At 44.4% G+C, this 16,206-nt stretch overlaps 1 protein-coding gene across 1 annotated transcript in view; it reads left to right on the top strand.

Annotated features, from left to right (window-relative positions):
- Positions 1-397: 397 nt before the first annotated feature.
- The window catches only part of LOC141264338 (telethonin-like), a 79,017-nt gene continuing 63,208 nt past the window's right edge, over positions 398-16,206 (top strand). The window contains exon 1 of the mRNA XM_073676629.1: positions 398-619. Within this exon, the coding sequence (XP_073532730.1) occupies positions 492-619 (128 nt within the window). The 5' untranslated portion in view covers positions 398-491. The remainder of the gene's footprint in view (positions 620-16,206) is intronic.

Here is a 16,206-nt window from a genome sequence, read left to right as displayed (position 1 = left end):
TTCATAAATAAACGCAAGTCATATCGACGAAAATTTACCACTAACATGAAGTGCCATGTGTCACAGAAAAAAACAATCTCAGAATCACTGGAATATGTTAAATCCTTCCAGAGTTATTAACACATAAAGTGAGGCATGTCAGATTTTTCTCAATTCTTAAAGGGTTAAAAAAGAAGATACTTATATAGCTTCTTTACTTTTTTCAAAAGTGACCTCATGTTACCTGACATTTAAACGGTGACTGTCTCTTGTACGTCATTTGAAAAAATGAATACCATGAACGATTCATTTGGCCAGACATTTCAGTCATCATGATCATGCATAAAATGTGATCCTTGTGAGCAAAAATAGATAGGCCATGCTATTTAAACTGCTGTAATTGAAACTCCATGAGAGAACTGTTACTAAACATGTAACTGATCCATTGCATTGTGAATGTCTTCATTCAGATATACCATGCACCCATAGGTTTCACAATACTAAGCATCGACATGGAAGACAAGTCATCCATTACTTTTACTGTGCTCAGCTGCAAGGTGCAAGAGGAAGATTTGGACAAGAAGGAAACCTGCACTTGGCAGTGGGATGACTTAACAGTAGAAAGAAGACCAGAAGAAAGGTGAGAAATGTAGATTATCTGTTGTGTTGGAAGATTTTGAAACATATTTCCAGAATTAATGTAGCTTATATTCTGATATCTTTAGTTAATGTAAAATAGCAAAAATTATACAGTTCACTTAATTCTTAATTGTAGTTTGTGATCTAATTTATAACTATATAAAAAGACATCAGCAATTTTAAAATTATTATATGAAGTGGTTCTTTAGGAAAACAGCACTTGCAAAAAAAATTTATTTTTACAATAATGTTGAATTTGGAAACACAAAAAAATATATAAAATTGTGAAAAAATGCGGTTTTCTGTGGCTAACAAGATGACAAAAAAAAATAAGTTAAATACCACTGTGCTATAACTAATTTTTAATATACAGTTATAAGCCACTTTACACTCATACATCTGGTTTACGTTTTACTTCCATCAAAATGGACCATTTTTCTCTCATGTGTCATCTGTTTTGCCTCTGTATGGCATCTGTTTTTTTACTGATCTCTTTAAGGATTAATGAGATAAACTTTCAGAATTTTTTTTATCCATTAACTCTTGCCAATGGATCAGTTTAAAAACAGTTGAAACTGAAGTAAAAAGGATGTCTCCTGTTTTAATGGATCCCCGTGATCTGCAAAATGCATCAGAGGAGGACATGCTCTGAGTATCATGGATCAGAAACATGGATGTGTTTTAAGACAAAAATAAATGGCAGGTTATACCAGGATTGTCTGCTCCCAATTTTTCTTTAACTTTGATAAGTCAGTCATACTTTTAAAGGTCATGTCTCAGTTCAACAGTACAAACTAAAATTACAGTTCGTGGCAGACAACAGGTTTTTAAGTATTCATGCAGTACTGTGCAGCATTTTTCTTCACCCACCTAAATCTTTTGCAAAGTAAGAATGCTTTAAAAAATGGAAATAGTTTATTTTGATCAATGAACAAACAAGAAATCTAAATCAAATCTATATTTGATGTGATTACTCATTGCCTTCAAAAGATCATAAGGCTGTGTGCCCACGTAGCATTTTTCAAGCGTATATGCTGCGGAATTTCCGCAGCGTAAACGCTTGAAAAACGCATGTATATCCGCACCCCATGGTCCCCAATGGCATTCCGCAATGTCAATGCCCATGCTGCGGATTTTTCCGCAGCGTATATGCTACGGTCAAAAATCCGCAGCATGTTCATTAATTTTGCGGAAGCGCAGCGGAATCAATGTGCGGATGGTACCCAAGTCTGGATGAGAGGAGACTCTCATCCAGACCTGGGTACCAAAGAACCTGTAAAAAAAAGAATAAAATAAAGTTTATACTTATCTTCTGATGTTTTCCCTCCGTCGCGCTGTTGTCTGAAGGACCTGCCACGTCATTGAGTCATGTGACCCACCACATGACTCAATGACGTCACCGCAGGTCCTGCACACAACAGCGTGAGCCGCTCAAGCCTCCGGACGGGGCAGAGAATGCATCAGAAGGTGAGTATAAAGTTTATTTTTTTATTTTTTACCATTCTGAACAAGTTGTCAAGCACTTTTCCAAGTGATGCTTGGAGAAGTGCTTGATAACCCGCATGCGGAAATGCATGCAAAGACGCCTCACAAACGCTTCTACCTGGCGGGAAAACCGCATGTAATATCCGCATGCGATTTTCCCGCCAGGGAGAAGCGTAAAAAATATGCTTCAGGTCCGCAACGTGGGCACATAGCCTAAAAGCATCAATTCTTCCAGGTACACTTGCACACAGTTTTTGATGCATGTCAGCAGGGAAGTTGTTTAAAACATCTTTGAGAACTAACCTCAGATCGTCTGTACATAAGTTTTTCGCAAATCCTTCTGTTTTTTCATGTAAAACCTGAGATGCAACTGGCAATGGTGCAGTGGAAAAGGACATTCCAGAAGGCACATGGATTGACATGAACCATGACTGTAGGGTATGCAGCACAGCAGGCAGGCAAGTGGATCAGGAAACGCTAGAAGACACAGAGCCAGGATTGTGGATATACTCATGAATTGTAGATGTATAGTCAATCCAGGACTTGCAGCAAGCAAATTATTAATGACAGAGTTATATGCTATCAGCAGGTAGATGATCAATGGCAGAGATGTATGCAATCAGCAGACAAATATTTAACCGCAAGACAGCAAACTGAATTTTTGCATGCCGTGAAGATTACAATGTTGCAGCAGAGTTATGTGAGCAGCACCTGTATTTACAGAGAAGAGTTTATTATGCCTACAGTAGATGAATGGTAAGCCGCAGGTCTGAGCTAGGAAGTAAATGCAGATAGTTGTTAAACAAGCAGGTGTTCACTGAAGAGATGATTAGCCAGTTGAGTGAAGTGAATGGTGAGGAAAACAGAATGTTATACTTACTGACTACTCAGACAGCACATAGATTTCTGAGTTGGCCTTAGAAGGCCTTTGTTGATAATGCCAAAGAAGGTTGCAAACAGATTTACACAAAGGTATTGGGCCTTATGGGAAGGAAATTAGTGGAGAATTGTGGACTTCAAATGCGCTGCTGATTCCAAAAAGGATCCGAAGACAAGATAAAATAGTGGGTTATTATCAACGCGAATCAAAGTAAAAAACGACTCCTTCTTCAGGACAGCCACAAGTAAAGTGGCAGTTACATATATGTGGTTAAATACATAAAAAATTCAAATAAGGGTGCCAAAAACAAAAGGGGTGGGGAAAAGGATCACATTGTTTTTTTGTTGATGCAGACATATAACACCAGTATATTAAAAAAAATTCCACTGGTCATTATTACTTTTTGTTATTCAATACAATTAGTTAAAAGAAATAAGAACTTGAAAAAAGAGAGAAGATAAATTTATATGTCCGTGTATGTGTCAGTGACAAGGAGAAGGAGGTTAAATAAAATGAATGGATTTGAACCTATCGTGTCTTGTGATGTGTCATGTCCATTTTATATCTGTGTGTCTGAACTTGTATAGTACCATGCATAAATAACCAGCTGTGAACGCTAATGTGAAGACAGAAAAAAATAAAAACAATCTTCCTTTATCTTTGAGCAAGATAAATTTAGAGAAAGAATATGTGAATAATTAATATGAGTGTGTTCATGATTCTTATTGATAAAAAAGATTTTTACACAGATAAAAATAAGTAAAAAATAAAATATTTGATGCAGAATTGTGTTGTCTTAACTTTATTAAATATAATTACTTAAAATATATGTATAAAAAGTATGTATCGGTATAAGTGATATGTGTATTGGCACATATATGGAGGGCAAGTGGAACTTGGCACGAAAAATTGGTGCAGAGAGCGAAAAAGTGATCATTTACATGAAAGAACAAGGTTGTATAGCGTGAGAAAAAAGGCTGAAGTGATACTTTCTCTAAGAGCAGGTCATCAGGTAAAAACTAGGTCAACCTATGAGAATGGAAATCCCCTCTTTGCGACTGCTGGGGATATGCAGAGTTAGTACATATAAGTGCTTTCAGTGCTGTAAAATAGCCTAGCGTATAGAGACGAGGTAAAAGAAGACGAATGTAAGAAAAGTGCTGTTCAATTCCAGAAAGACAAAGATGTGGTGAGCATATACAGTGAAGGAAATAATTATTTGATCCCTTGCTGTTTTTGTAAGTTAGCCCACTGACAAAGACATGAACAGTCTATAATTTTAAGGGTAGGTCAATTTTAACATTGATAGAATATCCCCCCAAAAAAATCAAGAAAATCACATTGTATAAATTAGATACATTTATTTGCATTTTGAAGTGAGAAATAAGTACCGTATTTTTTGGACTATAAGACACACCGGACCATAAGACGCATCCTAGGTTTTAGAGGAGGAAAATAGAAAAAAAAAATCTGCAAAAAATGTGGTCATTATGGGGGAGGGGGTCTGCTGCTGACACTGGTATTGGGATAATGTCCCCCAATTCTCTTAATATCCTCCTTCCTGGTATGTATGGCCCCTGCTTCCTGGTATACGTGGCCCTCATCCCCATCCTGGTATACATGGCCCTCATCCCCATCCTGGTATGCATGACACCCTTTCATCCCCCATCCTGGTATGCATGACACCCCTTGATCCCCATCCTGGTATGCATGGCACCCCTTGATCCCCGATCCTGGTATGCATTACACCCCTTGATTCTGGTATGCATGGCACCCCTTGCACCTGGTATGCTTGGCACCCCTTGATCCTGGTATGCATGGCACCCCTTGATCCCACATCCTGGTATGCATGGCACCCCTTGATCCCCCATCCGGGTATGCATGGCACCCCTTGATCCTCCATCCTGGTATGCATGGTACCCATTGATCTCCCATCCTGGTATTTATGGCACCCCTTGATCCTGGTATTTATGGCACCCCTCCATCCTGGTATGCTTGGCACCCCCTGATCCTCATCACGCTGCCCACAAAAAAATAAACAATCATACTCACCTCCTCTCTCCTCCAGCGCTGCGTCCCGCTCTGCTGCCGACACTCTCACTGTGTGAGTCGCGCATGGCAGGGCGCGCATGGCGTCCCTGCCATTCGCCTTCACACAGTGAAGTGCTGTGCTGGAATAGTCAATGCTCCCCACGCCAGGACTGTGTGCGTGGGGAGCAATGACCATTCACTCTCTTCAAAAGCGCGCACACAGTAGCCGCAGCGCGGCTCCTGCTGAGCTCGGCGATCAGTGTGCCCGCTATTAAAGACCATGAATATTCACTACAACCCATGGGAGTGGGTTGTTGCGAATATTCATGAGCTTTAATTGCGGGCACACAGACCGCCAGTCGCAGCAGGAGCCGCGCTGCTTCTACAGTGTGCGTGCTATTAAGGAAAATGAATATTCCCTGCTCCCCACGCCCATGCAGCGGGCACAGCGTAGGCTGCAGCAGGCGGCTGCTGCCTCCTGTGCCCTGCTCCTCCGCCGCTACTGCTCCCCCCCAACCCCACCACTACCCACAGCCACAGAACATATGTTCAGACTATAAGACGTACACCCCACTTTCCTCCAAAATTTTGGAAGAAAAAAGTGCTTCTTGTAGTCCGAAAAATACAGTATTTGATTCCTCTGCAAACAACTCTTAATACTTGGTGGTAAAATCCTTGTTGGCAAGCACAGCAGTCAGACATTTTTTGTAGTTGATGATGAGGGTTGCGCACATGTCAGGAGGAATTTTGGTCCACTCCCCTTTGCAGATCATCTTTAAATTATTCAGATTTTGAGGCTGTCACTTGGCAACTCGGAGCTTCAACTCCCTCCATAAGTTTTCTATGGGATTAAGGTCTGGAGACTGGCTAGGCCACTCCATGACCTTACTGTGCTTCTTTTTGAAACACTCTTTTGTTGCCTTAGCTCTATGTTTTGGGTCATTGTCTTGCTGGAAGACCCAGCCACGACCTATTTTTAATGTCCTGGCGCAGGGAAGGAGGTTGTCGCTCAGGATTTTATGATACATGGCTCCATCCATTCTCCCATTGATGTGGTGAAGTAGTCCTGTGCCTCTAGCAGAGAAACACCCCCAAAACATAATGATTCCACCTCCATGCTTGACAGTGGTGACGGAGTTCTTTGGGTCATAGGCAGCACTCCTCCAAACACGGCGAGTTGAGTTAATGCCAAAGAGCTCAATTTTTGTCTCATCTGACCACAGCACCTTCTCCCAGTAACTCACAGAATCATCCAGGTGTTCATTGGCAAACTTCAGACGGGCCTGCACACGTGCCTTCTTGAGCAGGGGGACCTTGCGGGCACTGCAGGATTTTAAACCTTTAAAGTGTAATGTGTTACCAATGGTTTTCTTGGTGACTGTGGTCCCAGCTGCCTTGAGATCATTAACAAGTTCCCCTGTGTAGTTTTAGGCTGATCTTTGACCTTCCTCATGATCAAGGATACCCTACGAGAAGAGATCTTGCATGGTGCCCCAGATCAATGTCGATTGACAGCCATTTTGTATTTCTTCAATTTTCTTACTATTGCACCAAAAGTTGTCTCCTTCTCACCCAGCGTCTTACTTATGGCCCGGGAGCCAGATAAAAGATCATTGAGGGCCGTAAACCACCCTCGGACCTGAGGTTTCCCACCCCTGCAATAGAGAGATACAAAATGGACATGACACATTACAAGACCCGATAGTTTTGATTCCATTCATTTTATTTAACCTCCTTGTCACTGACACATACACAGACATATAAATTTATCTTCTCTTTCTTTTCAAATTCTTATTTCTTTTAACAAATTGTATTGAATATCAAAAAGTAATAATGACCAATGGGTCATACTTGTGTTATGTGTCTGCATCAACATACAACAATGTGAACCTTGTGTGTAGTCTGACAGGCAGCTAAACCGATCTACTGTAGTCCAATAAGAAGACTGTATCTTGAAGTCTGTGCAGTTTATTAATAATAATAATCTTTATATAGCGCCAACATATTCTGCAGCGCTTTACAATTCAGAGGTTCACATACGACTGTCATAAGTAACATAGCTAAAGATAATACAATAATTAAGCCAAAAATAATGACGACTCTGCTCGTAAGAGCTTACAATGAGGTGGGGGTGACCCAAAGTACAAGGGCTTATTTACAATGATGGTCCAGCCATCTTGAGGGGATGAGGGATAGATAAAGGCTGCATGAGGTCATCACCAGCCAGTATCTGTAGTGCTTTTGGGTACGGTGGAGTTTGGTGGAGACTTATGCTTCGAGAAATAATGAATGGGCTCTAAAAATATAATAGGATTTTGATTAGGGAACGTGAAAGGCCACCCTAAACAGATGTGTTTTTAGGGAGCGCCTACAACTGTGTAAGTTGTGATTCATCCTAATTTCTTGGGGTAGAGCTTTCCAAAGAATAGTTGCAGCTCGGGAGAAGTCTTGGAGCTGGGAGTGGGAGGTACGGATTAATGCGGATGTTAGTTGAAAGTCACTTGCGCAGCGTAGAGAACAGGTAGGCCGATAAACAAAAATGAGGGAGGAGATGTAGGGGGGGTTCCGCGCTGTGGAGAGCTTTGTGGGTGAGAACAAGCTATTTAAATTGGATCCTATGATGTATGGGCAGCCAGTGCAATGACTGGCACAGAGTGGAGGCATCCGAGTAATGATTAACCAGATAGATGTCACAGGTGTGTCAGAGGTGACAGACAGTCGCCCTGCAATGGTTTGCAGGAGGTCTCCATGTTTGGCAATGCAGACAGCTGCCTAGATAGGAGGCTGTGTTTAGGACCCAGCGACTACCTCCCTCTGGCCTGGGTGTATATATACCTGAGCTCTCCAGGTGGGCGTCGCCAGTTATACTCATGTCTACTTGGCTTTAGAGTGCTAGCGGAGGTTGACTAGTGCTCATCTCCTTCCACCTCCAGCTATAGCCTTATACCAGGGATAGTAGGGCGAGACACGTGATCAGCGACAGCTGCAGAGGCTGTATAGGTAGTCTGGAGTTGGATAAACAAGGGATGCATTTGTGGCCAAACTGCAGTTCCCGCTTTGTCCTTACTGCAGAGGTGGTACTAGAGAGCAAAATCGAAAAAATTTCTGTGTTTGTTAACAGTGATGGGCGAGCACTAAAATGCTCGGGTGCTCGGGTCGAGCACATTGGAATACTCGTGTGCTCGACCCGAGCAACGAGCCCAATGTAAATCTATGGTAAACTCAAGCATTTTTCAGACGGCTCCCCCCGGCGGTCTGCAGCGGGCCTAAAAATTGCCCAAATCGATGGGAACAGTGCTAAAATGACATGGGAACAGCATGGAGAAGACCCATGGAAGCATTTCTGACTCCCAGGTCACTTCTTTCCACAATGTTGTCAGAGGTATTACGCCACTTTTATGGACTCACAATAAAACATACAAAAACTAAACCAAAATGGATTTTCCTGGGAAATATGTTAAGGAACATCCTTTCCAGGGTAATGACTTGTAAATAAAGGAAAATAAACAACCAAAAACAAAAATACTCCTCCACGCCTTGGGCTACGTTCACACTTAGAGTTTTTGATGCGTTTTTGCACTTTTGCATTGCTTTCAACCGTGACAAATGCATTCACCAGGAATTGTCATTTTAACATTTTACAACCTTATCTGGCCATGTGGTGTATGAGATATCATCAGACACATCGTGTTTCATTTATGAAGGAGGGACTCTGAAAGTCACAAAGCCTATTTTTATAGGGCCATCAGGCGGCCTTTACTATTCTTAAAGGGCCAGCAGTCGGCCCTCACTATTCTGAGAAATCCATCAGTCGGCTATGTTTTATTGTTCCCATTACTAAAGAGAGAGTCTTCTATACTGCTATTGTGTATGCAGTGAGTAGCAGAGTTGCCCAAAATTTGGACACACCCCAATACCACTTTGAAAATTTGGACGCACCCCAATACCCCTTTGAAGAGACTTAGAGTAGGGCCTCCTGAAAACAATGTTCCCATTATTAGGAAGTGGGTCTCCCATTGTGTTTGCCTATGCAGTGAATGCAAGGGTTGCCAAACATTTGGAGACACTCCAATGCCCCTTGGAAGAGACGTGGAGGTCAGAGGGCCTCCTGAAAACAATCTTTCCATTATTAGGAAGTGGGTCTCCCATTGTGTTTGCCTATGCAGTGAATGCAAGGGCTGGCAAAAATTGGGAAGCACTCCAATGCCCCTTGAAAGTGACGTAGAGGGCCTCATGAAAAAATGTTCCCATTATTAGGAAGTGGGTCTCCCATAGTGTTGGCCTATGCAGTGAATGCAAGGGCTGCCAAAAATTGGGAGGCACTCCAATGCCCCTTGGAAGAGATGTCGAGGAGGGCCTCATAAAAAATGTTCCCATTAGAAAGGAGCGGATCTCCTATACTTGTAATATCCATGCACTAAGTGTATGGGCTGACAAACAGTTACCCCTGGGGGGTATACATGAACATACTGTATACATTTTTTTTTTTACGGGCATCATAAACACCCTTTAAAAAAATTATGTGGGTGTTGCATCACGGACCACGGTCACCCTGTTGATATGGTGGTGGAGAATGAGGATGAGGAGAAGGAGGAGGACAAGATCAAATAGCCAAAATCAGGAAGCGTATACCCATGTGTGGGTGTGAAAAGGTGCATGGGAATACACCTCCCAAAAAAAGACACTGGATTTGAGTTTATGTTACGCTGCTATCATTCGGTGGTGTTGAGAAGTCTGGCCAAATCCAGCCCTTGTTCATTTTTATAATAGTCAGCCTGTCAGCATTTTCAGTTGACAGGCGGATGCGCTTATCAGTTATAATTCTACCAGCGGCACTAAAAACCCGCTCTGATAAAACGCTAGCGGCAGGGCAGGCCAGGACCTCCAACACATAGAGAACCAGTTCATTCCACGTATCCAGCTTGGATACCCAATAATTACAAAGCACAGAGGAATCACCGAGGACGTTGGTATGGTCGGCAAGGTACTCCCTCAGCATCTTCCCAAACTTTGCACTCCTTGTGAGAGTACCCCGCACCTCAGAACCTGTGCAATGGGAGGGGCTGAGAAAATTCTCCCAGAACTTTGACAGTGTTCCCCTGCCTCAGCTGGATTGAAGTTGTGTCTTTCTCGCCTGTACTCCTTGGTTGTCCAACGAACTGTGACCTCTGCCGCCAGCGTTTTCAGATGGGAATTTTTTTAATAGTTCAGCAACAAGGGCCTTCTTGTATTGCCCCATTTTTGTAGACCTGTGGGGCATTGGCTGCGTATTTGCACTTGCGTTCCAAGGACTGGGATATGGACAACTGTACGCTGCGCTGGGACAAGGACATGGACGTGCTTCCTGATGCTGCTACTTGAGAGTGTGCAACGACAAGTGCAGAGAAGGAGGCATCTTCGCATGCACCATGGACAGAGGATTGGCTTGCATGCACAACAGCAGAAGAAGCAGTGGTGCCACCCGCAGACACTGTTCCTGGATCCTGGGGTTCTGCCCACAAAGTCGGGTGCTTTGCTGCCATGTGCCTGCTGATGCTGGCCTGGCCGGTGGTGCAAATGGCATTTTTGGGGTTATCGGCAGAGTCTTTAAAAAACAACCAGACTCGGGAAGACCTAACAGTTGTACTGGCAACTTCCGTCGTGTTGGTGTTACAGGGAGCAGTTGCCCGCTTTCTGTCTGCGGCCACCACACTGCTTCTTCCTGCCGGCTGGGATGCTCTGCCTCCCTCCCCCTGTGTGCTGCTGTCCTGGCTCTGCATGTCCTCCTGCCAGGTTGGGTCAGTTACTATATCATCCACCACCTCATCTTCCACTTCCGCACCCTGGCCCTCCTCCTGACTTTCTGGCAATTGTGTCTCATCATCGTCCACCTCTTGTGACACTTTCCCACCGTCGTCTTCGTGTGACCGTGGCTGCTCAAATATTTGGGCATCACTACATGCGATCTCCTCTTGCCCCGCTTCAAGTGGACCAGTTGAGAGGCCCTATTCTATAAATAGAAAAGTGAACAGCTCTTCGGAGTGTCCAAGTGTGGGATCAGTTGTCTCCGGGCACTCGGCATGGTGGGAGGAAGGAGGATCAGGGTGAAGAATATGCAGTCCAGACTCACAGCTACTAAGACTTGACCATGTGGAAGACAGGGTGGTGGTGGCAAAGAAGCATTATCCGCTATCCAACCAACAACCTTTTGACACTGCTCTGGGTTCAATAATGGTGTACTGCGGTCCCCTAGGAATTGGGACAGGAAGGTCAGGCGAGAAGAAGTGGGTGTTTATTGTGGCACAATTTCAGCTTGCCCACGGCCTCGGCCTCTGCATGCACTATCACCATCGACATCACGTCCGGTTCCCCGTCCCTTGCCACGCGCCTTGCCCATTTTAAATGGAGGACAATATCTTCCACGCTCACTACAAATGGCTGAATTTGGAGCGAAGTTATATGTAATCCGTGTGACGGAGAAACCACAGTTTTAAATATCTGGGCTGTAGGTAACTATTTTGAACAGTAAACCGTTGTCAAAAACTTTGCTGACACACTGAAAAAAAATTTCAATGGAGACCAAAAATGGCAGTATTTTCAGGGGAATTATATGTGATCCGTGAGACGGACAAACCACAGTTTTAAATAGCTGGATTTTTAGCGCTGCAATATGGAAAGAACCTGGCTGTATTCTGCAGTGCCAACAAGCAAATGGTGCAGAAAAACGGTGTTCTCTGGATTGCTTTTTAAGAAAATAATAAGGATTAAGATCCCCCAAAAAATATTCCTGGCCCCTGAGACCTGGGCCTTTGTCTAGAAATGTCTAACAGCAGCAGAAGGCAGAACTGGAATGGAGCTTCTTGTGCTATATGCACTGCAGTCTGCTGCATACCCTGCCTGCCTGCCTATATACACTGCCTGCCTAATATCTCTGCAGATGGATTAGTCCTCAGAAGAACTGTTTGTTGAGATGGATATGTGTAATGTACTTGTTTTCTCCCTACACTACCTAATACACAACCAAATCTCTCCATAGCTCAGCAGCACCTCTCCCTACACTGCCTGATTGCGGAGTAGACTGACGAGCACAGCGGCGCCAGGTCTGATATAGACCTGATGACGCGGTGCGACCAGCCAATCACTGTAATGCCGCAACCCACATGGCTGCGGCATTACAGTTAGTGGCAGGTAATCCCTGCATGTTGATTGGCGCTCTAAAGAGCGGCAAACATGCAGGGAGGGGACCCGAGCATCCGCCCGAGCATCTAGCAAGTACTCGGCGAGCTCCGAACATCTCGAGTACTGAGATTCTCAGGCGAGTACCGAGTACTTGCGAGTATGCTCGCTCATCACTATTGACAGTCAACAAACATTGTCAACATTGTCTGTAATCAACTGAAATATTAAGGGCACAGCGTAGGAGTCTTTTTCGTTCTGTACGGTAATACGTTTTTGTATTATAGCTGCATCCTCTCATGGTTAAAAAAAAAATTAACCATAGAAAGAACACGAGCGTTCTTCTCACTGTATACAATCCGGCTGAAGCTGTGCAGGTTGGTATTGAATATACGCAGTGGGTGGTGCTGGTTGATGCTGAGCCTATTTCCATCTTTGCCATTGACTCGGCGCTACTTGCACAGAAAGCATTTACTCAGATTGTACATAATGTGAAACTGAGGGTGGGGTCAGTTCATTGTGAAATCATTCCTTGCTATGTTTTGGAGAATCTCCCTACTCCGATTGTTTTAGGTATCCCCTGTCTTGTTAAACATAATCCATTGGATTATGGATTATTGAATTGGGAGATTACTGCCATGAGAACTGTCTGAATGTTTCCATTGCTGCTTTCTCTCCGGAGATACTGCCTGCTTTTCTGTCTGGTTTTAAGGACGTTTTTTCTGAGAAGGGTTGTCAGGATTTGCTTCCTCATCATGCTTATGACTGTCCTATTAACCTGACCCCCGGAGCTAAACTACTGAAGTCCAGACTGTATAATCTTTCTGCCTCTAAGAGACAAGCCATGAAGGATTTCATTGGGGAAAGTCTGGAGAAGGGACATATCAGACCCTCATCTTCGCAGGGTTCTTCTTTGTGAAGAAAAAATATGGCGGTCTATGTTCCTGTTTAGATTTCCGGGAATTAAATCAAATTACCATCCGTGATCCATACCCTCTTCCTGATTTGTTTAGCCAGGTTGTGGGAGCTAAGGTATTCTCCAAGTTGGATTTAAGAGGAGCCTACAATCCGGTTAGAATCAGAGAAGGGGATGAATGGAAGACAGCGTTCAATACCCAGGAAGGTCATTTCGAGAGTCTGGTTATGCCTTTTGGCTTGCCCAATGCACCTGCGGTATTCCGTATTCCAGCATTTCATAAATGATATTTTTCATCATTTGGTGGAGAGGTTTGTGGTGGTCTATCTAGACGATATTTTGGTTTATTCACCTGATTTTGAGACCCATCGGGGGCATGTTAAGCAGGAGCTCCAGATATTAAGGGATAACAATCAGTAAACTAGACTAATGTGTTTTCGCTGTTCAGGAGGTGCAGTTTTTGGGGTGCTTGTTGTCATCTTCGGGTTTTTGGATAGATCCGGAGAAGATCCGTGCAGTCCTTGACTGGGAACATCCTGAGAACCTGAAGGCTCTACAACGTTTTCTGGGCTTTACTAATTTTTACAGGAAATTCATCCAAAATTACTCGGTGGTAGTGAAACCCCTTGCTGACATGACTAAGAAGGAGTCTGATTTTTCCAACTGGTCGGTGGCTTCCCACCAGGCTTTTTCTTCCTTAAAGAATCATTTTTCCACTGCACCTATTCTCAGTCAACCCGATGTTTCTCAACCCTTTATTGTGGAGGTCAATGCTTCGGATGTCGGTTTGGGGCTGTGTTGTCTAAGGGTTCGTCCCCTGATAAATGGCGTCCATGCGCATTCTTTTCTAAAAAATTGTCTCTGGCTGAGAGAAATTATGACGTGGGTAATAGGGAACTTTTGGCGATCAAATTGGCGTTCGAGGAATGGCGACACTGGTTGGAGGGGCTGTCCATCCTATTACTGTTATTACTGACCATAAGAACCTGTCATATCTCCAGTCAGCTAAACATCTCAACCCTAGGCAAGCCATATGGTCCCTGTTCAATGTACTAGGTTCACGCTTTGTTCAGGCTGATGCTTTGTCCCGGAGCTTCCCTGGTGGTGGTGACCATGAGAACTCTGCCCCGATATTACAGAAAGGGGTAGTTATTTCGGCTCTTTTTCCTGAACTGGAGGATGAGGTGCTGGAGGCTCAGGGGGATGCCCCTGCCTCCTGTCCTTCAGGAAAGTTATTTGTACCACCTGATCTGCGCTGTAAATTAATCAAGGAACATCATAACTTTGTGCTTGCTGGGCATCCAGGTGGTAAGGCAATTGCTGACCACCTCTCTCGTCGTTTTTGGTGGCCGGGGTTACATCAGGATGTAATTGAACACGTAGCTGCTTGTAGTATTTGCGCACGTTCTAAGGTTTCGCACACCCATCCGTCTGGTACAGTCAGTCAGTGCAATGACTGGCACAGAGTGTCCGAGTAACAATTAACCAGATAGATGTCACGGGTGTGTCAGACGTGACAGACAGTCGCCCTGCAGTGGTTTGAAGGAGGTCTCCATGTTTGGCAATGCAGACAGCTGCCTAGATAGGAGGCTGTGTTTAGGACCCAGCAACTACCTCCCTCTGGCCGGGGTATATATATACCTGATCTCTCCAGGTGGGCGTTACCGGTTATACTCATGTCTACTTGGAACTTGGCTGACGCAGCATCACGTCCTCTCTGGAGTCTTGAGGCCTTTTGCCCTGTTGGAGTATTTCTAAAGCTGTTATTTTTCCCCTGTGTTGTCTTCCCCTTTTTGTCTTTAGAGTGCTAGCAGAGGTTGACTAGTGCTCATCTCCTTCCACCCCCATCTATAGCCTTATGCCAGGGATAGTAGGGCAAGGCATGTGATCGGCAACATCTGCGGAGGCTGTATAGGGACGTTAGGGGGAGACAGGGTGACGCTAGTCCAGATTAGGAGGTCACCTCTTCCCCCTTTCCCTAGTGTATGGCCTCCCTTTCCCTTTCCCCTCTGTGTTGCACTCACACCTGGCGTGATTCTCTGTGTTGCACTCACACCTGGGGTCACAATAGATGACCCTGGCTGCTACATTAAGGATGGACTGGAGAGGGGAAAGTTGAGTGAAGGGGAGGCCAATTAATAGAGAATTACAGTAGTCAAGGCATGAGTGGATCAGGGCAAAAGTGAGAGTTTTTGTTGTTTCCAAGGTGAGAAAGGGGTGGATTCTAGAGATGTTCTTCAGGTGCAAGTGACAAGAGCGGGCAAGAGATTGTATATGGAAGGTGAAGGAAAGATTGGTGTCAAGCGCAGCACCTAGACAGCACGCCTGCTGGCTTGGTGTTATTGTGGTACCACACACGGAGAGGGAGATGTCGGATTTAGGGAGGTGAGTAGACGGCGGGAGCAGAAGAAGTTCAGTTTTGGACAGGTTGAGTATCAGATAAAGAGTGGACATGATGTTGGAAACTGTGGCCAGACAGTCACTGGTGTTCTGTAGTACAGTGGGGGTAAGGTCAGGGGATGAAGTGTATAGTTGTGTGTCATCAGCATAAAGATGGTACTGAAAGCAAAACTTGCTGATGGTCTGTCCAATTGGGGCCATGTGGAGAGAGAAGAGGGTCAAGGACTGAACCCTGAGGAATGGGAGAAGAAGTGGAGCCAGCGAACCATACACTGAAAGATAGGTAGGCGGACAACCAGGTGAGAGCAATGTCCTTTATGCCAATTCAGTGGAGCATAGAGAGTAGGAGATGGTGGTCAACAATGTCAAAAGCTACAGAGAGGTCAAGAAGAATGAGCAGAGAGTAGTCACAATTATGTTTTGCTGTCAGAAGGTCATTGGTTACTTTGAGTGCAGTTTCTGTAAAATGTAGGGGGCAGAAGCCGTACTGTGATAGGTCTAGAAGAGAGTGAATGGAGAGGTAACAGGTAAGGCGGGAGTAGACCAGGCGCTCCAAGAGTTTAGACCTAAAGGGGAGACTGGAGACTGGTCTGTAGTTGTTTGTGCAGGAAGGGTCAAGTGAGGGCTTTTTTAATAATGGAGTAATGATGGAGTGTTTGAAGGAGGAGGGGAAGATACCAGAAGAGTCGGAGAGGTTGAAGATTTTAGTTAGGTGAGTAGT

The sequence above is a fragment of the Phyllobates terribilis genome, unplaced genomic scaffold, assembly GCF_046119375.1.
Source record: "Phyllobates terribilis strain yellow unplaced genomic scaffold, ASM4611937v1 Scaffold_4__5_contigs__length_816908805, whole genome shotgun sequence".
Lineage (NCBI taxonomy): Eukaryota > Metazoa > Chordata > Amphibia > Anura > Dendrobatidae > Phyllobates > Phyllobates terribilis.
The sequence above is the reverse complement of the archived record's forward strand: the minus strand, read 5'-3'. Positions and strand labels throughout refer to the sequence as shown.